The 22,553-nt window shown below is 45.2% G+C and overlaps 1 protein-coding gene across 1 annotated transcript in view; it reads left to right on the top strand.

The window, feature by feature from the left end:
* Nucleotides 1–22,553, top strand: part of SLC14A2 (solute carrier family 14 member 2) — a 152,736-nt gene that overhangs the window by 82,509 nt on the left and 47,674 nt on the right. The window contains exons 2-3 of the mRNA XM_039842546.1: nt 20,205–20,386; nt 22,236–22,416. Coding sequence (XP_039698480.1) covers nt 20,216–20,386; nt 22,236–22,416 — 352 coding nt within the window. The 5' untranslated portion in view covers nt 20,205–20,215. The remainder of the gene's footprint in view (nt 1–20,204; nt 20,387–22,235; nt 22,417–22,553) is intronic.

Below are 22,553 nucleotides of genomic sequence, written 5' to 3'. Positions count from 1 at the left end.
CCCTACCTCCCCATTATTAATTCTCTCATTTTCTTGACCTGCCATGGTGTTTTTATCTGCTATTTAATGTTATACTTCCTGGGGCCCTGGAATACCTTCCAGGCCAGTGTTGACCCTCACAGGCACCCAGGGCCCCGCCCCTGCCATCCACTGAACCCACAAAAAGCCCACTGGCTGCCAGGTTTCCATCCCATCAGCCATCAGACTGACAGATACCCCGTACCCCAACCAGACTACAGGAGTTGAGCTAGGCGGTTGCCTTTCCCACGGGCCCTCCGTTCTGACCCACTATGAGTCAGCAATCCCCAAGACACTGCAACCTCTGCTCCAGGAGGTTCTTGGTACCCAACAATGGACCAAGATGCTGCAGAATATGTTACCTAACTCTGACCCTCCCCAAACTGTGCACAGATGCCTGGGCACATCTGTGCATAGAGGGCAGCAGCAGTGCCCAGGTGAGGGGTGAGGAGGGAGAGGCTGGGCAGGGCAGTGGGCACCAGGAGGAAGGGAGTAGGTGGTTAAGAACAGGAAGAGGCAGCAAGAGGCAGAACTGGGTGTGAGCCAAGGCTCTAAGCCTTCCCCACTCATGATCCATTGCCCTATAAGACTTCACTGAATAATTGAAAATATTTGAATTATTAAGAATTTCAAGATAGCCATTGTAGAACACCAAACCCCAAGCCCAGGGCCCTTTTAAGCACAGGCCATACGCAGTTGCACTGGTCGATTGCCAATGAAACTGGCCCCAGGTAGATATTATTACTGTCCTCATTTTGTAGAGGTGAGAACTCAGGCCTTGTAATTTGCCCAAAGTCGTGATGCTGGGAAGTGGGGGCAGGGGTGGGGGACACCAAGACTCAAACTCAGCCATCTGGCTCCAGAGCCTCCTTCCTTATCACTCTTCGTGTGTCTCTTATTCCACCAAACTCGACCGCCTTCCACGAAGGTATCAGCTCAATACTGCGTGGTCTGATGCAAAAGGCAGAAGAGGGTATATACCCCAACCTACCCAGTCCTGCTGATTCGGCCACCAACTAGCTGTGTGACCTTGAGCAAGTCACTTAGTTTCTCCGAGCTTTAGCCCAACCTGCCACATAGAGGCACTGTGAAGAAATAAAAAGCATGATGTCATAAAAATACATTTACATTGAAGCACCTGCATCACCTAACATAGATGATGAGTGGAAGAGCCATCTCCTCCTTTCTCAGGTTTTTTCCCACCCCTCTCTAGGCAACCGATTTCGGCCCCAAATGCCTTAAGAGGACAGTGTACATGTTTGTAGTGCAACTGCTCTGTTACACAGCAAGAGAGGAACGAGGTTGATCTTTCCTTGAGAAACTCAGGTCCTGTCAAGAGATCAGAAGACACAAATCACTCAGGTTCTTCCAAAGAATTCTCCTTTAAGATCAACTTTTTATTTCTTAATTCTCGAGGCCAAACAACTTGCACTTCCTTGTTTAAAAAAAGCACTTGAGTGCTTTCTCCAGAGCAAAAATTGGTTGACACTCCCCACTGATGGATTCAAACATTTTGACTGAACTTGTTCAAATGCCCGTCAGTTTAGTCAATTGATGTCGTATCAAATATCTGCCAACACAACCAGCCAAGTTGATTAGGCACCTGGTCTTTTTAGTTAGCTAAACTTGTTATTTCCGAAAACAAAAATTAAAAAAAATCAAGATAAAAATAACTGATAAATTAAGTTAGTAACTGACTTATAACTTCTATCAAAAAAGTACATTTTTGTCAAACGACTTTGATTTCTTTTTCATCGAATCTGCTAAAGCAATCCCTTGTGTGTGTGGAGGGGATGTTATTGAACAGATATGCTCAGCTTGCTCAACAAGCAGGGAGGTGAATATCAAAAATAAAATCATCAACAAGATTCCGTCAGGATGGCACTGCTCAGTCATCCACAGTAACAGTGAGCAGTGGGATCTCGCAAAATGTATGACCTCTAATCCTAATCACGGTTTTGTGTGTTAAAGAGGATTTTTCTCTTCTTTCTAGAAGTTCACCTTCCTATCTCTTGTTTGTCCATAATCAATAAGAAAATGGGTGTAATTGCCCAGAGAGTGCTGTGATTTGTACTTCAGATTACCCATCAACAAGCCAATGGTAGGGTCACTGAAAACTGAGGGTTGACTATATTTTTCAGAGTCCTTTGAATGTTATATTATACTGAATTAATTCTGAAAGATGTGATTCCCACCCAAGTTCAGAAGATCATGATAAATTCAGCGGTTGACAGTCTGTTTTAGACCTGAACTAAAGGGTTAGGATCAGGTTCTTTCTTTGTTAAAACTAAAACCATTGAAGCGAGGCTTTGGCACTCTCCTTCGATGTCTTTACCCTTTCCCCAAGCCCCAGCAGCTCACCACCTCCTCATTCACCCCCTCCCAGGATGCCTAGAGCTCTAGTACTATCCCAGAGCTCTCCCCACAGGTGGAACCATTTAATAAACCAAGTCATGCTAAGGGATCTTTGACTCGATGTGCTAACTCTTTCCAGGAGTGCTTGGTTTTTCAAAAGAGTACAGGAAGAGGTCTATCTTTAGCTCCAAGGAGTGAATCACTAATGGTAGAATTTCGGATGCCAGGTAACTGGAGAGTGTCCAAGTGTCAGCAGACATGGTTTTAACAAAACCAGGTATTATAAAAAGCCATCATGCTTAGAGAATTGGAACATGTTCACTCTTGAATGTATTCATACAGATTTAAGTGGCCAACTTTTGTCTGACTCAAATTTTCCACTGGTCAGATTTTCTCCCAGTCACAGACATTTCTGCAGTGGGAATAAGCTGATTATTTATTGCTAGTCACTCACCACCTACAATTCACTTTTCCAATTTTCCTCTGTTGCCTATATAGTGCCACTTTGTCAACCTCTACCTTTTATTGACTGTGTTCTGATGGCTGGGATAAACAAATTACTTCAAAAATGACTGTGGTGCACAAAGGGCATTGCTTGCTGGGTTCTAAATGATGAAACTGGTGTATGACCCAATTGGTCCTAATACCAGGAGGCCATTCAAAATCATGGGGGTGCAGGCTGCCACTACCCGCTCTACTGGTGACATAATTTTGTATGGCATATAATATTTACCTTTTTTCTTTTATTCTGAGTAAATATCCAAATCAAATGATTTCGTAGGTAAAAATACTCTAAATTTCAAAGACTATTTTTTTAAAGCCCACTGAAAATACACTGTAGAGTAACAACCTTGCTTTATAAAGGCATTAGAGGTATTAATAATCAAGGAGTCCACCTTCTTGCATTAGACCAAAGGACATAAATTGGATCTAGGGCCAGTCCTTGCACAGTCTAGACCCAAGTCTATGCCTAGCTCAGTAGTCTCCAAATTCTTTATTGTGCAGTTCTATCAGAAAGATATTTTTGAGCAGGTACCCCCAATATGTTTGTTTCATTATAAATTATATACATGTACTTATGACAGCCAATATGTCAGGGCATAATACACACTAGGTACAGGTCATCTTTAATGGACAGTGAATGTAAATCTTTTGTAAAGTAGACCGCACAGTTTTGACTTTTTGGAGGGGGGCTAATTTTCATCATAGCTCATTAGGTTATCATTGCCTTTACTTCCTAATGTGGCTGGTGATGAGGTCATAATCAGAACTGAGGAAGCAATAACCCCACGACTTTCTTGTGATTCATTTGGGCTTGTATTAATCAATCTTTCTTTATAATCTGAAAGCTCTGCAAGAATCTTATTAATCGTCTTGTCCATTTTGTATAAATCCTTTTGTATCATGGAAGTTCCACTCTTTGCAGGATGATGATGATGATGATGATGATGATGATGATGACAGTAATAAACCACTTATATAGTAATAAAATACTTATCCAGGAAGTCTGGCTTCAGAGCCTACACAGGCAGCCACCAACCTCTTAACCACTGAGTTGCTGACCTTCACACAGTACTTAAGGTTGATACATGACATGTGACAACTTGAAAGATGATCTAAGCCTTATGTTAAATGGTAGTAAAGCTTAATTCTTAATTTTTAGAGAAAAATATACATAGAAGTTCTAATATTTTCTACCCACACCCCAGTGGACTCTCTTACGTGCCCTCAGGATGAACACCCCATTTGGGGAACCACTGGTTCTAGTTCACCTTAAAATACAGCCTCTTCTGGAGAGGAAGGTGAAGAGGCCCACTAAGACCAAATCAGACTTAATGTCCTTCCCAGGAGTTTTGACGTCCTGGGGGCACTGGGAAGCATTTAAAAGTCTTAAGTGATATGACCTGATTTGCATACTAACAAGATTATTCTGGATGCACCAAGAAGAATGGACTGTGGACCGTACACAGATAACAGGAGTTATAACAGGAGAAATGAAATGGTCTGAGTTAAGGTTACAGCCTTAAAAATGGACAGAAGTGGGCGATTCACAAGATAGTAAAGATTTGGTTATTAATTAAACTTGCCCAAGGTTAAACAGCTGGTAGGTAGCAGAGCTAAATTTAGATCTCAGGTCTCCTTACTCCCAATATAGTGATTTTTCTTCTGATTTGCCATGTCAGAGAACACCTGGTCCCTCTGTTTTATGCTCCCCCAGGGAGATAGGTGATCAGGAGCTGAGCCCAGACAGCAGCCTGCAGTTTCCAGCTGGGTGATGAAGGAAGGCAACAGGAAAGGAAAAGCACTGCCTTCTCCAGATGTATTTATCTTTGCAGGATCCATGAGGAGTTTCATGAGAATCTGTTTTCTGGGTATTGAATCCCATATTGAAATAACACACTTCCCAGTGACAACAAACAGACATACCAAGTAACTATTATTCCAGTCCAGGCCTTAATAAAAACTATAATCCATCCAGCTGAGGGATGGACGTTGATAGGGAGGTACCAACTTGGGGAAAGAGAAACAAGCTTTTGTAATCGCTCCCACCAGGGAGCCCTCATCTTTCCTCTGTGCTGTTTAAAATTCTTCTTCCTTTGTGCTGAAAAGTCACCCCCTCCCAGAATTCCTTTCTAATTACCCCTTCCCACTTGTCCGTGCCCCAGTCTCCTAACACTCGTTCCTTTTTTATGGTGTCTGTTGTCGAGGGTTTAGAACAGAAAACAGAAACTGATGCAGGACAGGGCAAATTTCCCCGAGTCACGGGGGAGACCAAGCCCTGTACCGAGAGAAGAGGGTCCTTTGGTGGAGAGTGTAGAAAGAATTCAACACACACGCCAAAGTTAGTTTATTAGAAAAGGGATAACACCCCATAGACAGAGTGCGATCTCCTCTCAGGCAGAGAGTGAGAGGAACATGGAAAGGCAGTGCATAAGGGGACAGAGTAAAGGCACTGAGAGGGACCTCAAGTGTTCAGAGAGTTCAATTGATATGTCATTCTTTAGTTCCAGTTTCCTTTGATATGGACATACATTGAGGAAGGAGAAGAGTATGTGGTGCTAAAAGTCCTCTGGCTGGCACTTCTCAGCCTTTAATCCATAGGTTCCCCATGATTTAGCCATAGGGGATGCCTCTTGGTTCTTGTTTCCCCTTCACGGGAGTGGGGAATGGGTTGATAGCAATCCCAGTAGAGATCTTCCTTTGTTCTGCAGGTGTCCTCCTGGCTGCAGGGCTGATCAGCATATTGCAGTTTCTGATTGTGGCTTTATTAACATTTTAATTCTCTTGCCTCCTCCCTGCATTAAAACCACTACAGGTATTTTAAGCAGAAAGAGATTTAACACAGGGATTTAGGGGTTTACAAAATTTGGTACAGAGCTGTAGGAGGAAGCTTTCTAGGTTGGGGCAGAAATGACTCTTGGAACACTACAAAACTGATGTGCCTTAGGAGCTAGTGTCCCTGAGGCCACCACTGAAGCCTTCGAGTTCAGGACCCCTCCGGGAGCTAGGAAGCCAGAATCATGAAGTCACTGTAGCTACTGCCTCTCGAAAACCCACAAGCTGGTGACTGAGCACTGAATGACAGAAAACATCATATGTGCATTACCTTACTTTCATGAGAAAACAGCTGAAAGAACAAGACTTTTGCTTTACTTCCTTCCACCTTCTAAATTTTGCCTAAAAGCCTCTAATGGACCAAGCCTGGTTTTATTATAAAACCTTAGGTGCAAGGGTTGCTGAGAAATTTGGCTTTTAACTCTCCAGCCTCTTGGGTATAGTAAGGTGCTGTTTCAGTACTTTCTTACTTTGCTCTCTGATTCTGTTCCTGCATTTAAGTGTTGTCTCCACATTAAACCTCCTCGAAGGTAATATTGGTTAGTACTTCTCAGGTATGTCCTCACAGAGTGAGCCACAAAGCTGGGCACATGCATTTCTCAGTTACTGGGTTATATTTCAAAACTGATCCCCAGTCAGTTGTTGGCAAGAGGTCTAAGTTCCTCTCCATGAGAAACTGCTAAGGCTGCCTGAGTGTCATCATGGCAGCAGTTTTCCCCAGGGCAAGTGACCCAAGAGTGCAAGGCTGAAGTGACAATCTTTGATAACCTAGCCTCAGAAGTCACAGGCCTTCATGCAATGTCCTACTGGTTACACAGGTCAGTTCCGTGAGTACCAGAAGGCAAGGATCATTGAGGGCTGCCGAGGGGGCTGGCTGCCACACTTAATAAAGCCTAATACGTTAGCTCTTCCAGTGACGGTTATTGTGATTCGAGAGAGATTTTTGAATGTCTCAGTGCAAAGTTTTGAGAGATCCTTAGAGATGCTTTAGTCTTTGTCAGTATCTTAGCTCTGAGAGTGCATTCATTAGACACTCTGGAAATATACGAATGAATAAATTTGTCTTTAAGCGATATGTAGGCATCGTCAAACATGGAGTAACTCAAGGAATAGGGCACCTATGGGCCCTTTTAAGCATAGATGTACATGAATTATGTATATGTGTGTGTGATAAAATGTCACTCACAAAATGAAATACAATAAAGAACTTAGAAATGTATAAGCTATGACTTAAAAAGTAGTGATCACTGAATTTCTTTATATGTCAAATATGTAGAGATCATACAAATATATAAATATATAATCTACATATAAATATTCTCTCAGTAGAGATAGAAGAATATGACAACTGTGAATTACAATTAAAGAATAGAATGAAATGGTATAAACTTTAACGAAGCAAAAAATATTAATAAAATTGGTAAAAATATAAGAAAACCAATTTTCTTATTTTTCTTAGTGAGGAGGCAATCAATACTATCTAAATATGAAACCTAGAATTTTTTTAAAAGATTCTAAGTTCTTAATTTTTTTCCAAATAGTTTTTAGGTTTTCTTAGCTTTAAAGGGTTATAAAAACTAAAACTATTTCTCGTGATAAGTAAACATTTATCTGAAGTTTAGCAGTTGCTTTAGTTTCACTTTAATTCACTTTTCTTTTAAGTCGTGTAAAATTAAATATAATACCTTTATTGTTTTAAAAAAAATAGTTCATAAGGCATGTTTCTAGAAAATTATTTTTGTCTGTTTATTTCCACTGAGGCCTGTGGATATGAGCAGAGAGCCGTCTGAACGGCTAGCCCCCCAATGTTTATGATGGCCATTTTTGCATCTGGAAATGGCAGTAAGTTTGTGCTCTCTTCCTGTGCTTTTCAGTAGTTGAAGTTTTCACAATGAATATGTACGCTTTTATAAACACGATAATTAGAGACTTAAAATGCAAAGAATATTATTCTTTGGTGGACTATATTGTCATCTCCTTTTTGAGCATAGCTCTCAAAATGTTTAAATCTTAGAATCTCAGAAGCCCTTGAAGATGTTACAGATGGGCCATCAGTTGTAGACGTGTGCTTTACCTGCTTCTTATCATACTGGTTAGAGTGTAGACCTAATGCAGCCAAGGAGAACAGGTTTGGATCCCCAAATGAGCTATTTGTATTCTCCCAAATCTCTGACCCCTGTCTACACTCTTAACCAGAGCTGGACCTCTTGTAGAGGCAATCACTGATCAAATCACTGCTCAGGGTTCCCTCCTGGAGTTTTGATCAAATCCCGCTTCTTAGTTTATAGTTGGGTGCATCAGCCTTGTGCATGAAGGAATTCGGGACATGGGTATGTGGAAGGGAAGGGCACAAGAGAAGAGGGATGTGCTTGTAAGATCGAAAAACAGAAACAGGACACAGGACCCCTTAACACCCAATTCAAAGATCTCTTAAAATATGATCTTAGGAAAGTGATGATATTAAAAATCTTTCTACCAAGAAAAAGGTTTTGGTTTTCATGACTTTTTTTCATCCTTGGTTTACCAGATTTTCTCACTGAGTATTTTAAGTAGGACAACCCTCTGTCATATAGGTTTGTCCTGCATATTGCAGGATATTTAGCCTCCCTGGCCTTCGCTCAATAAATTCTAGTGGCACCCCTCAGTCCTTGAGACAACTAAAAGATATTCCCCCCATCTCTACCTCCATTCCATACCCTCTTCCCCACAGGAGAACCAGGGCAGTTCCATCCCAGGGCACTTAAGCAGTTTACCTTCTGGTTTCCATTAGGATAAGAAGATCTTTTTCTTGCTCATTGTTGAATCTCCAGTGACTGGCACATAGTAGGTGCTCAACAAGTACTTTTGAATTAATGAACAATATCCAATACAGGATTTGCTATGAAGATGGAATTATTGGTGTTTTAGGAAGATAACATTTTTAAATATTTACATCATAAAAATCCACTCTGATCGTTGGAGCCTTTAGAGCTTGTGGGAAAAAAAAAAAGACAGGACAGAGGCAGAAAGTGACATTTGTTGACACCCACTGCATGCTGAGCTGTCCGCTAGGCCCTCTGCATGTGGCCTTATGAGGTAGTGATCACCATCCTGCTTCACAGATGAGGAGGAATCTGTGCCTGGTATGGCACGTGGTAAATGGCAGAGCTGGGATTTGGCTGGATTCCCAGGTCCAGGCTCATTTTATTCCACCCAGTGTGGTCGTCCCAGAGGGGTTTGCTCATCAACACTCACCCTCATTTCAGATGCTCTCGAGAAAACACATCTTCGGCGATTTCGCAACAAGCTTAATTTATTTTCCAGTGATATCCAGACAAATTTCATCTCTTCAGAGTCTTGACTGTATAAATATAGCCAGCTTGTCTCTCCCATTGCCTCGGTCAGGCCACAGGGCTGGGAGGACAAGCATCCTGGCAAACGTCTTCAGCCACTTCCAAAATGCATACATTCTTTGATGCTCGATGGACGCAACCCCAAGTGGCTTCTCGGGGAATCTGAAGAAAAATCAGTTTGTAAATCTGGTTAGGTGCGAGGGAGGAGAAAGGGTGGCACAGAGCTTAAGTTCCCATCTCCACGCCAGGTTCACTCTGGTGACGGCCGGTCCAGGGGCTGTCTGTTTCTCAGTCCAGATGATTTCTAAGTCCAGGAGCACACACAGGGACATGACAAAGAAGCACCCCAGTTCCTCTTCTCAGGGAAGGCTGTTGCTCCATCCGTCACAGGAAGGAGGCGGAAGCCTCACGGGGACTCCAGCAGCTTGAAGCCTGTTGCCCCTTTTCAGAGTAAGGACAATGGCTGCAGTCTGTCTCCCCACTCCATCTCCTTGTCACCTGGCTTTGCTTCCCTCTCAGCACGTTCTTACTGCTGGCACCTCAGCTTCTCCTACTGTGCGATGACTATTTTCTCTCTTCTCTTTTACTACTTTTCTCCATATCCTTTTTCTTTCTTCCTTATATTTATCTATATAATTCCTCAACCCTTCCACTTTTTTTCTGCCAGTTCTAACTATATTTCTCACCTCAGTGCTTCCACAAAATGTCCCTTTCTACTCCCAGTGGGGCTTTTTCCGTTCTCTGCTCTGATATTGTACAAACTTATCGTTAGATGGTGGTTTTTTGCTGGTGGTTTTTGCTAGCGCTCTCCATTCTTGCATCCTCCCGCACCCCCACCCAGCATTCCCCATTGAACTTTATAGCAAGGCTGCATGAGGGCGCCATAACCAAAGCTCCCTAACTTTGACTCACTCCACCACGGGTCCATGTGTCTGTCCTCCTGGGGCTGGGCAAATCAACCACCCATCTGTCTCCTCTTTATGGTCTTGGATGAGCTTACCAGGCAAAGGTGAGCATTTAATTTAGATTTCAACTGAATGAGCCTCCTTTGCCATAGATGGTACATTTTTATTTCTGAAATCATGCATGCCGTACAGCTAGCTTCCTTGGGAGCATGGCATCGCTACGACCCTGAGCAGGGCTCATGGGAAGCGGGGATTTAGTCTCCACAGACCAAGACACATGCTGGAGAAGACTGGGCGTTTGCCACCTCCTTTCATCTGGAGATAGAGGATGTAAACGATATTTAATTAAAGTCATAAATCTAGTTTTTGTTCCATTTTGGTTTTGCTGTTTCCTGAATTCAATCTAGTCTCGCTTGTTTACCGAATGCTTTGACCACTAAGCAAAAGTTCTGAAATGAATGAAGATTGTTTCCAGACCCTCTCCCGCCGTGCCCCTCTCCCTTCTTGTAGCTCTGCGTGCCCACGGCCCACTTCTCGGCAGCAACACTGCCCAGTTAGACCCCTCCACTTGAGCTTCTCAGACCTGAATGAGCAGAGGAACCACCAGGGGGTCTTGTCCAAATGCTGAGATCGTGCATTTAGAAATGCAGCTGATCCTCAGCCCTCTCCTGAGTTGCAAGGGACAAAAATGGGTATGGCAGGAATTAATAAGCAAGGATCTAGACAGCACTTCCCAGTCTGGGCCACACGTTAGGCTTACCTGAAGAGCTTTAAACAATTCAGTGCCCAGGTTGCATCCCAAACCACTTTGTCAAAATCTCTGGAGGAGGACCCCAGGCATCAGCATTTTTGAGAGCTCCCTGGATAACAGAGACCGTGTGCTGTCAAGACTGAGGACCTCTGCTCTCCCGTTTACACCCAGCTGAAGGGACAGAGAAAGGTGCTCTGGAGGCAACTTTGCCCCTATTCGCCCCGTCGGTTCTCCACCAAGTCAGGGAAAGGGTGGCTCAGGTTCACCATGTGCAGAAAACGGGTTATGTGAGGTCAGTTTTAAGACTAGGTGACTTGGGGAAAGCCAGTATCGGTGATGGCTCCTGAGCACGTGAGGGCACGCTGAGAAAGGCCATCTGTAGGCGTGCAGAGTGGGGCGTGTGGGGTGCTGCCTGAGGAGAGCCTGGCCCCCATGGCCCTTGGACTGGTGTTTAAGAAAGACCTGAGACTTAGCACCAGCTCATTAACTACCTCCCCTCACCCCCACCAACACCACCCTTCACCCGCTCCGAACACCCCGCTCTGTCTGCAGAGGGTCTTCGGTAGAGTTTTACCTGAATAAGAGGCTCCAGGGACAGTGCCTGATGGGATCTGTCCCGATTTCCACACCCGCCCAGGGACAGCCCTACCTCCCCACTCTAATGAGGGTATAGCTTTTAGAAAATAAACATCCGTACGCAAAAAAAAATTATCAAGGTTTTGTTGGGAAAAAAAAAAAAGAAGGTAGCTCAAGAGCCTAAAGGACATGCCACCCTAAGTCCTTCCGGGGTTAAGTGCACATGAACTACACCCCTGCCACAGGAAGGATGGAGACCCATGCTGCCCAGGTTACACACAGGCAGTCCCAGCTTTGCACCATGGTCCCATTCCCAAAAGGAGGCTTGTGTTTGTACACACCGGATCCAAAGATTGAAACCTAAACTACTAAGGCGAGGCCCCAGGGCGAATCAAACGCCCGCCAGCCCCTGGCCTCTGCGCAAGGGAAGCGACATCCTCAGGGAGGAATCGAGCCTGTAGCTGTTGGGGAAAGAGCCCCAGTCTGAGCATTAGGAGGCCGTGTCAGTCCCAGCCCCCGTGTCAACTCCCCAGGTAGCCTCCCTTCTCCAGGCTTGTGAAACGAGAAGAACAGCACCACCTGGTTCTCTATTTGTCACGGGATCGTTTGAGGAAACAAATGCAGATATAGAAAGGAAAGTGCCTTATAAAGTATGAAATGTTATGCGCACGAAGCCTCAAAGCTGCAGAATTTGCAGAGTCCATCGCGTGTGTGCACGAAAGTGCATGTGTACATACGTGTGGATGTACAAATGTGTGCGTGAGTGCATGTGTGTGAGTGTGTGTAGGAGGGTGTATGCACACACAAGTGTTTGTGCCTGTGTGTGTGACTACTGCACCGTAAAATAGATCCTAACCACGACACAGGTCAAAGGCAAAGGGTGCCCTGGGTGGTCAGGAGGGCACCCTGGTGATGACAGATCTGGGCATGTGGGCAGCATTAGGAAAGATAATGGAGAACAACATACATGGAAACCAAACTGAGCCCAAGGCAGCCATGGGGCCGGTGGAGGCCGCCTGCCCAGAGCAGCGGCACACGCTCCAGAGAAGCTGGAAGGCAGCTCAGGCACAGACGGAGTGCAGCCCCAAGACAGAACCATCCAAGAGCAAAGACACCTCCAGTGTGGCTTAACTTTCCTTCCAAGTAGCTCTCACTTATGGGGAGACTGGACACATCGCCCCGGGTGGTGTGGGGACACAGCTGAAGCAGCTGCCTACAGACTCAGAATGTCATCCCAAGAATCTTTGTTTGAAAAATGAAAAGATTTGCACTCTACTCTTTTATAAGCCCTGTTTGCTTAAATATACAACTAGTATTCTATATTCTTTTCCATCGGGTACAGTTAGCATTCCAGAACACCAGGCGTCACCATGCCTGGGCCTGGGCCACCCACGAGGGTACTGTGCCCAGTTCCAGGAGCAAGCCACTCAGATATGGACACCTTGGAAGTTTTCTGAACCGTGGTGTGACCAAGCAGTGTATTAAGATAATTTGTCCATCACCAGTGGGGAGCTGGAGGGGGACTGAGGAGCCTGAAGCGGGGGAACCTGGCTGGGAACTGACCTGGACAGGGGATGGCCTGGCCCAGAGAGAGAAAATGCCCTGATCCAGAAAGAGCCCTGGAAGGAAGATCTGATGGGTTAGTTATTGCTGTTGTTGGGAGGTGGTGAGGCAGGGGCTCAACATACAGCACATGGAAGGCTCATCCCACTTTAAAAGTGTCAGCAGAGAAGGGTATGCCATACCCTTCCAAAGGTCCTTCCAAACAAGCTAATATCTAAGGAGATCAAAGGCAGTCTGGCCCCCAACTCCTATCCGCCCCAGTAGGCTCCCAAGCCATTCAGCAGAGGGGCAGAGCCTCCCTGCCAGGCCTGGTTAGATTCCCAGCTGGTCTTGCAGGAGAACCCAGAAAGACACAGCCCCAGGCGTGCTGGCCACCAGCCGTCTCTGACCCAATGGTCTGCAGATGGCACAAGGGAGGTGGTGCTTCCTCCTGACTCCCGTCCCACCCGGTCTGACCCTCTGGCCCCAGTGAGTCAGACTCCTCTCAGCCCACATCAGTCTTGGCTGGAGCTGCCAAGAAAAGCTCTGAACCACCTCTAATAAGAGACAGCACTCAACCAACCACTTACACAACCCAGCTCTGAAAAAGGCACCTCTCACTTTAGCCCAGCTGCCGGCCAGGCCCCCATCCTCTGTTCCCTTGCCCTATCTGTCTAATGACCAGGCCTCTCCTGGCTTCATTCCCTCCCTGGCCTCCCTGGAGTGTGATCCACCAGCCCATGGGCCTATTCTGTCCCCATTCCAGCATCCACTTAGCCCTGCACAGCTGATCTCTCCCTTTCGGCAGCTGTCCACCCAGCTCACAGGTCAGCAGAGCCTCTGGCCCAGGGACCCAGCCTAACTCAACAACGTCCTGCGGAGTGATGTCTCTGCCTTTGATCCTGTTGTCACTGTGATCCAGTGGCAGGACGGCAGAGTCTGGGAGCTTCGTCTGATGAAGCAAACTGAAGGGAAGTTGAGAGGTCTGCCCAAGAGAAAGAAAGGCTTAAGATCACTCTCTGAGCTGCTCTCATGGGGAGAAGGGAGTCCATGGGTGTTGTGCTGCTGGACAGAACTGGAACCAGCCATGGGTAAATTTCTATAGATCCAAGGCTTTCTTATAATCAGAGCTGTTCACAGAGAGAATATCCTGCCCCAAAGAGTCATGGAACCCCAGTCAGCAGGCACAAAAGTTGGATTTCTTAATTATTTGAGAGAGGGCAAAGAATGTCCCTTTCGGTCCTTAGGTTGTAGAAATTTTTTTGGAAACTCTCCTTTCCTACAGTTCCATCAATTCCAAAGTCCTGGGCAAAATTAATCAATTCAACAAATATTTTGGAGAACCTGCTGATCACTTTTTCTTCTCCAGAGCTGCTGTGACCTTAATCACTTGGTTGGAAGATGACATAGATTAGGCCATTTTAGATTCACCTCCAGATGTCAAGTTCACTGGTGTACTTAAACTGAAGAGGCTACAGGGAGGGAGAGAGCTTTAACTCCGCACTAATTCACAGCAGCAACTCAAGAAGCCCCTCCAGTCATGGCCCCTTCCACATGCCCATGACAGCAGGAACATGCTAGATAGGGTTCGGCCTCTCCCATTATCATGGGCATGCTTCGACTAGCAACAGTTAGGCTTTTAGAGAAAAGAGCCAGGAAAAGAGTTTCAAAATTAATACAATAGAATCAGAGACGTGTTTTCTAAATACTGGAAGATGAAATGGGATCCAAATAGAGGAACCGAGAACTCTTCACTATTTGGCCTCTCATGCCCTAGCTTTGTCTTTTATTGCCTACTGACACCCCTCCCGACACTCCAGCAGGGGCCACAAGTGGAATTTCCTGGCACCAGTCACGTATCTTCTCAGGCATTTCCTTAGCCTGGGGTGCGCTTCTCCCCCTCGTCCCCAGAGAATGCCTGGGTCCTGTCTCTCCAAAGCCGGGAGCTTAGGGAGGGTCTCTGTGCTCCAGTAGCCGCCCATTGCACACCCACTCTGTACTGGATGTCTGTCCACTCCTCTCTCCCTGCCACTATCTGCAGGCAGGGCCTGGACCTCTCAGTTCTGCTTCTTTTGGGGTAGCCAAAGACACACAGTAGATACTCAACAAAGCATTTTTTCAAGAAGGATGGAGGAGCTGGTTGTTTCCGGCGCCCCCTTGCGGAACATTTGAAGCCTGGCTTTTTGGAGAGATGTGGGGCTGATCCAAACAGCTCTTTCTGTCCTCATTGCTGAGGAGAAGTGGAGATGCGGGTAGCCAAGGAGAGCGTGCACACGCCAAGCAGATAATTATGTGTTCTTGGAAGCAGATTTTATGGACTGGCTCAGAGCTGAGCTGGGAACGGACTCTGAGGCCTGCCGCCTTTAGACGGGACGTGGCTTGGGCAGGGATTTCGCCGTCCACTTCTAACAAGTGGCCGACGCCGTATGGAAAGTTTTGAAAGGCGTCCTTTTTGGGACCAGCCAGCTTGTACTTCATCTGGTGGCACTGGCCATCTTTTCCTTCATTTGGGGAGCACAAAAGAGGAGAAACTAAAAATCACTGAGCGCCGACTATGTGCCAAGAACCAAGTCAGCGATTTCACTGTCCTAAGAATCCTTCCTACGGTGCCCTATGAGAAGGGAGAAACGGGGGCCTGTGCCGCCCCTGGTGGCAGAGAAGAGGGTGAAGCTGGACGTCTGAGCTTCACAGCCTGTGCTCTTTCCAGACACAGCAACCTTCTGTTTACAATGCCATTTTTGCTTCATGTCTCAGCCCTACCCCCAAAGCCAAAATTCCCCCGTTTGAACAGGATAAACATTCCCATGGCAAAGGAACGTTGTGTTCCCCAGAGAAGATGCAATCACGTTGTTCCTGTCGAGGCTATGCAGGCTTATGAAATAGAACACTGGGCTGAGCGCCTGAACTCCAGCTCAGGGCAGCCACCCCTCCCCCGCACTCCCCAGCTGTACCCGCAAGGCAGTTGGAGGAACAGAAGGAGCCCAGGGAGAGGAACTGGGTTTAATCTTGCAAGTCTGCAGCAAGCCACCAGTTTTTCTGGGTCCCTGCTTCCTAGGTCCATCACAAGGTGGAGAGCTTGCTTCAGAAAGTGTGGAGAGTTACAGCAACGTGAGAAACAATGCCTTTTTTGCTCTCCTGCACCTTGATTTCTCGGTCTGTAACTGGGAATATTGTCTGCATGGTGGAAAAGAAACTGCCATTTTAGAAATGACTTCAGAGAATACATCCCTCATGCAATCGTTTACTCTTTCTATAATACATTAAATGTATATTGAAGGCTTATTATGTATCAGGCTTTCTTCTGTGCAAATACAAAAATCGACAAGGTAACAGACCCTGTTCTTAAAAGACTCATAATATATACACATATTTTTCATAAAAAGAAATATAAAAATGTTTGAATTTTCATGATTATATAATAATTCCTAAAGATACCCATGCTCAACTCCCACCTGTACGCGTGAGCCCCATTACTAAAAAAAAAATACAAAAAACCATTTTTCTTGATTATATAATATATATTGCTTTTAATTGCTTTTAGATTTTAACATTTCAGAAGTCAGGATGTATCCTACAATTTTGATTGGCAGCATTTTCTTCTTTCTTGATAATATACAAAATATTATCTATAGTTGATAACATCTTACATTCAGTGAAATACATTTGGAAAAAAGGTATTTTTCAACTGGGCTTTTAATAGGTTTCGCAGCCACTGAATTTAACACAAGGTCTTTCCAGAACATTTCTAGTTCATCCAGGTAGGTGGTGTTACGCAGATCATGTGTCTAGATATCTAATTGCTCTTCACTTTTCATCTGAATGGCTTGGAAGGAATCTTGTACCAACGGGTCAGGTTGCTGGATCACCTCTTGGCCACCAGAGGGAGAGAGAGAGCATTGGAAAGGGACAGGTTTTAAGGCTTGTTGGCTTTTGCTCTTAAACCTTTCCCCGCCCACTAAAACTCACTGAAACTCCACCTGCAGGTTCAGAATAGAAGAAAAGACCTCCCTCCAGAATTATGGCAGCATCAGGGTGTGTTTTCAGACTCATGCTAAAAGTCCGTTGTTTAAGTGATCTCCTCCTGCAAATTAGGACAGGGGCTAGACATGGCAAGAGTCCTGACTCCAAAATGCAGGGCTGGTGGGCAGCCCCACACCCTTTTTAAACCATTCAAGACTCAAGAGACCCACGTGATTTGTTAAGCTCTCCAAAGAAGTGTTCCTACTCTAGCAGTTGCCTGCAGCTTTCTGCCATTCTTTCCATCTTCCCTTCCCTCCTTTTTTCCTTCCTTCTCTCCTTCCTTTCCTCATTTAACTGTTTATTTATTGAACACCTACTATGTGCCAGGCACTATGTTAGGAGTTGAGTTAGGAGCAGTAAACAGAACAAAATTCACTGTCCTCATGCATCTTAAGTTCCAGCGGAGGATAGATACTATGCAAATAAATATATAAATTAATTTATCACTGCGTAGTGCAAAAAATGCTGTCAGGAAAACTACTGGGTCCCTGAGAGCATGCGACAGGAGAGCACTTTTGGGGGTGGATCTGGGAAGGCTTCTCTGACAAGCGATCATTGAGACAAAGCCTAGAGGAAGAGTAGGAGTTACCCAGGTAAAGGGTGAGGGAGAGGCCTTCCAGGCAGATGGACCAGCATTTGCAGAGGCCCTGAGGTGGAAGATGACTCAGCACCTTCTAGGCACTGAAAAGAGGCCCGTGTGGAGCCCAGAGACAAGGGGCAAGAGAGACACAGGACGAACCAAAGCGTAATGGGAGCTCGCTGATGCAGAGCCTTGCACGCCGTGTTAAAGGCATATTTATCCATCTGTAGCTATCGAAGGGATTTAAGCAGGGAACTGACATAAGTGGATTTGAGTGTTAATATGACAACTCTGATTGCCCTATGGAGCATGGCTTAGAGGAGAAATCTGAGAAGTGGGCTGTCCAATTGGGAGTTACTGGAGAAGTGGCAACAGGTGATGATGGCAGCTAACTAGTAACATTAGATATAAAGGTATATTTTAGAGATAGAATTACTGGATTTGGAGAATGGGAAAGAGAATATTAAGTTTGACTCCTGAAATTTCTGAAGGAGCAGCTTGGAATGGGGCGAAGACTTGTCCTGGGATGTGCGCCTTTGAGGGAAAAGGGCAGGACTTGGGAAGGGGACGTTATGAGCTGTTTCAGTAGACTAACTTTAAGCTACTTCCGGAACATCTAGATGCAAGTGTAAAGTAGACCGTTAAGTCTGTTATTCCAGTGCTCAAAACTGGGCAGTGAATTTTAGATACAGGCGGAAGATCGAGTCATGGCGAGAGCTAAGCTCACCTGGGTAGGAGCACAAGTGAAGAAAAAACAGCCCAGAACAAAGTTCTGCGAAACACCCATATTTGCAGGAAAAGCCAACCAAGGAGAGTGTAAAGGAGCAGCCAGAGAGAGGACCAAGTGTAACAGCTGAAGAGAGGAGAAAGCATCCAAAGGAGTGGTCAAGTCCATGGAATACCGCTGAGCGGTCTAGTGAGCTGAGGGCTGAAGCATGTTTAGATTCGCCAGCATGGAGGTTTTACAGGAAGGGCAGTAGTAGCGAAAAACAGACTGGAGTGGCAAAAGAGAGAAAGATACATGCCAAGAGTTTGTTTGAGGATGGCAAGCATAAATTTAAAGTGAAAGTAGCCCACCCAGTTATGCAGTATTTCTCCAGCAATGTCTGGTTCCTTGACGAAAGCATGGAAAAGATGGTGGGTGGGGTTAACCTGGCTGAGATTTCACCACACAATAATAAGAGATGCAGAGAGCGAGGAGCAAGGGTGTTGAAAGAAGGAAAGTTATGGTATTTAAGTTGGTTAAGGAGGGAAGGAGAGATGGGGGCTGGTAAAGGTAAAGGATTGGAGGAATCCCAGAGGTGAAAGGGCCATGTCAGAGGACACACTTGAGCAGGAGAGCTGGAAGTCCAGGAGGTGGTGACCAGAGGAGAATCGAGCTTTTGAGATTTCACAGTTTTTATGATGTCAGTTCCATGTGGTGATTATGAAAATCGGCGGCCGAAAAGAGGAGGTGGAGCGCGTCACTGGAGATGAAGAAGACAAGGATCTGCCAAGTCAGAGAACAGAATAATGAGTTAATGTCAGGGAGGTCAGTGCCAATGCCTGGACATTGAAGTTGCTGGAAATTACTGGAGTGGAGATGAAGATGACTGTTCGGAATCCATAAAGTCTTCGCTGAATGAGAGGGTGACCAGAAAGTCAGTAACATGGCAGCAAGTCAGAGGGGTGGTGTAAACCTCAAAGAAGACGGGTTTCTGCACAAGCAAGGTGCATGGTGGTCTAGAAGCAACAGTGACTAACGAACTGTTCTCATTCAGAGTAGAAGAGGAAATAGCCCGCGGAAATGGTACTAATGCAGGTATAGAAAGAGGACATCGTCCCCTTTGAATGATGCAGGCCTTTAGCAATGGCTGCCGTGGTAAGTATAAGGAATGCCAGCACCCACACTAGAGGTCTGCAGTCACTGTCCTGCAACTTAGGGAGTCGGCGTGGAGCAATGGGGGATCTCTAGATCATACTGCGGGCAGGTCCAAAACCACCTCTCGAAGAAACAATAAAGTAAATAACTGAGCCAGAGGATGCCAAAGAAGAAGAACAGTTAAGATGACTGAATGGGAAGGAGAAAAGTACAGCACTGCCATGGGGCAGCCAGAGTAAACCAGGAAACTGAAGATCTTGGACAGAAGTTCTTCTAAAAGCAAGTCATGGCGTAAACCCTGGCCCTAGTAGTTAAGGGAAGAGAGGTCCCACACAGAGTGGGAAGGATGCCCAGCCTGGTGCACACGGCTTCCAGTAGATTATGCCAGAGCTTCTTACCATTCCTGGGGGAGGAAAAAGGAGGAGCTGGAAAGAGCACTGAGGGCAGAAGCGGGAGAAGGGAGACTGGAAGTCAATAACTGTAAGCAACATGGGCTCCGCAGAAATTAAGAAAACAAGTTTCTCTTAAATCCCCACTCAGTTGGAAAACCCAGTTCTATGTGTACATATCAAGGGGAATAATATATGGACAGTTAACTACCACAATATGGACGATAAGAAAGGTGGAGAAATATATTTCAGTGATCGGAAATAAAAGAGCGACATCAAGCCCAAGTGGGTGGTCAGGAAAACCTTCACAACGAAAATGGACGTTTTTCTGTACTTGGAAGAATGGGAGGAGTTTGAAAGTTAAAGCATACACGGGTGGAGGAATGGCCCCAGGTCCTTCTGGCAGCACGAGCTACTGAACAGTAGGTCCCATGTGTGTCAGGACAGACCTCATGCCTCCTGACACCTCTATCCAGCCTCAGCCAGGTCCCTCTGGGCCCAATTCTGACTCACCTCTTCTCCCCCTCTTTTTCCACCAGTTGCAAGATCGATGAGTAGCCTTCACCTGGAGATGTCTGACACTCACAGCAGCCCGCTCCTGGCAGAGCCTCTCTCCAGCAGATACAAACTCTATGAGTCAGAGTTTACCAGCCCTAGCTGGCCTTCCAGCTCCCAGGATACACACCCAGCCCTGCCCCTCCTGGAAATGCTTGAAGAAAAGGTGAGGAATGTCCCTCCCAGGATGTTGAAAAGTATAATAATAGAAACGAAAAGTTAGAGAAGCTCAATAGCAAATTGGAGCAGTCAGAAGAAAGAATCGTAAAATTTCAAGACAAGTCAATTGCTGGCTGCTTCATTTGTCTAATAGCTTTTCTGAATTAATTCTGGAAAGTCTGTATTCTTCGTCATTTATAGCCACTGCTGTCTCTACTTAATTAACCTAGTGGTCAGCTAATGACTGGACAAAGATTTTCTCAGATGCCTGGAATCGATAAGCCTCCCAGTCTTCACTGAAGGGATCTGTGTGCAAGTTGGGAAATATCTTATACCCTCACCCAGGCAGTTTTAAGCTACCTTAGCCTTTACTTCCTGCTTGCACAGAGACACACTCAGCCAGGTGAGAGTTCAGGGGCTTCTCGGTTCTTTCTTGAGCATGATTCACAGACTATGTCTCAGTTTTATAAAATGCCCTTTGGACATCTCATTCCCAATTTTTTCCTTCTAAGCTTTTTGATTAGCCTATTGCTTCTCCCCACTGTTAATGACCACCTCAAGCACAATTTTATCCAGTGTTCTCATTGCCGTTATGGAGGAGAGAATTTGTGGAGGTCTTACTCCACCATTTTCACTGATATTCTTAAGATATTTAAGTTTCGATGTAGGGAAAAGTTTGGAGAAATCTGTAGACCATCAATGTACAATAGAAATGTAATGTGAACCACATATGTAAATTTAAATTTCTATTAACCACATTTTTAAAAAGTAAAAGGAAGCAGGTGATATTAATTTTAATAGTATATTTTATTTAGATTAATACATATGAATATATAATAATATTTTACTATGTAATCAATATAAATTATCAGTGAGATATTTTACACATTCTTTTTTCATACTAAGTCTTCACAATTCACTTAGAGAACATGTCAGTTCAGACGAGCCACATTTTCAAGAGCTCAATAGCCACATGTCCTATTGGCTACTGTATCGAACAGCATAGCTTTAGAGCACAGAGTCCTGACCGAGGAGTCCACAGATACAACTGAAGGGAGTTTGAACTTAGATGGGGGAAATAATTTATTTTCACTAACCTCAGATGAACTTTAGCACTTACTTTATTAATAAATAAATATAGGCAATGAACAATAGTCATATTAGTAGTACCTTAGACTTTTGTCATTGTCACAGATTGGGTTCCCCTAGGAAGCTGACTTGGAGATGGAGATTTGCATGTAAGAAGTTTACTAGGGTATGCCATTGGAGTCAGTATTTATGGAGAAGTAAGGCAGCAGGATTTGGCAGAAGAGGTTGGTCTGTGATACAGTCACAATAAAGGTCTCAGCTGATCCTGTGTTGAGCTCTGTCCCTGGGATGGCTCTCCAGAGGTGACCTGAGTTGGAGTGACAAGGCCTCATATATTCACTCATCACTACTTTGAAATCATAGTAGGTATTGGATCTGCTGCACTGATATGTGTATCATGGTTTGTTTTTTTTTTAATATTGTGATAATTGCATTTCAGTATAACTGGTTGTCTTTGTAATACTATTTATTTTATTTATTTACAAATATTATTCTGGAAAGAAGTTCATAGGCTTGCCAAACTGCCAAAAAGGGATCTATGACATGAAGGGTTAAGAAACTCTGCTCTCAAGAATGTGCAGTAATCCTGGGAAGAGCAGGCCTGCTTGGGGCTCTCTGGACAGAATTCGGCAATGGAGATTTGTCTTACGATCCTTTATTTCAACAACAATAACAAAAAGAAAACTGACAATCTTCTTTATCCCCAAATGCCCTTGCTCTCAAAAAGCTATATATTGCTTAATATTTTGTCATGCTTCTCTCGAAAGGATCTCCGATCTTCTAAAGAAGAGAGCCACATGGTAAAAATTGAAAACCCCAATGAACGGAGTAAAAAGAGTGAGAGGGGAGTAGCCCACGGGGGCGCCGCCGGCCAGACGCACTGCAGCCTCCTCCGAGCAGTGGGCTTCCTCACGGGCGAGATGAAGGAGTACAGGAACTGGCTGAAAGGTAGGCGGATGCCCCGGGAGGAAGTGGCTGGGTCAGGCCTGGGAGACAGCCTCCTGGGGAAGCCGCCTCTTCACTCACTCATGGTGAGGGTTCCCACAGTGGGGGTGCTCCAGCTCCGAGTTGACTTTGGGGTGGGC

Source organism: Pteropus medius, unplaced genomic scaffold (genome assembly GCF_902729225.1).
Source record: "Pteropus medius unplaced genomic scaffold, Ma_sr-lr_union100, whole genome shotgun sequence".
Taxonomy (NCBI): domain Eukaryota; kingdom Metazoa; phylum Chordata; class Mammalia; order Chiroptera; family Pteropodidae; genus Pteropus; species Pteropus medius.
The sequence above is the reverse complement of the archived record's forward strand: the minus strand, read 5'-3'. Positions and strand labels throughout refer to the sequence as shown.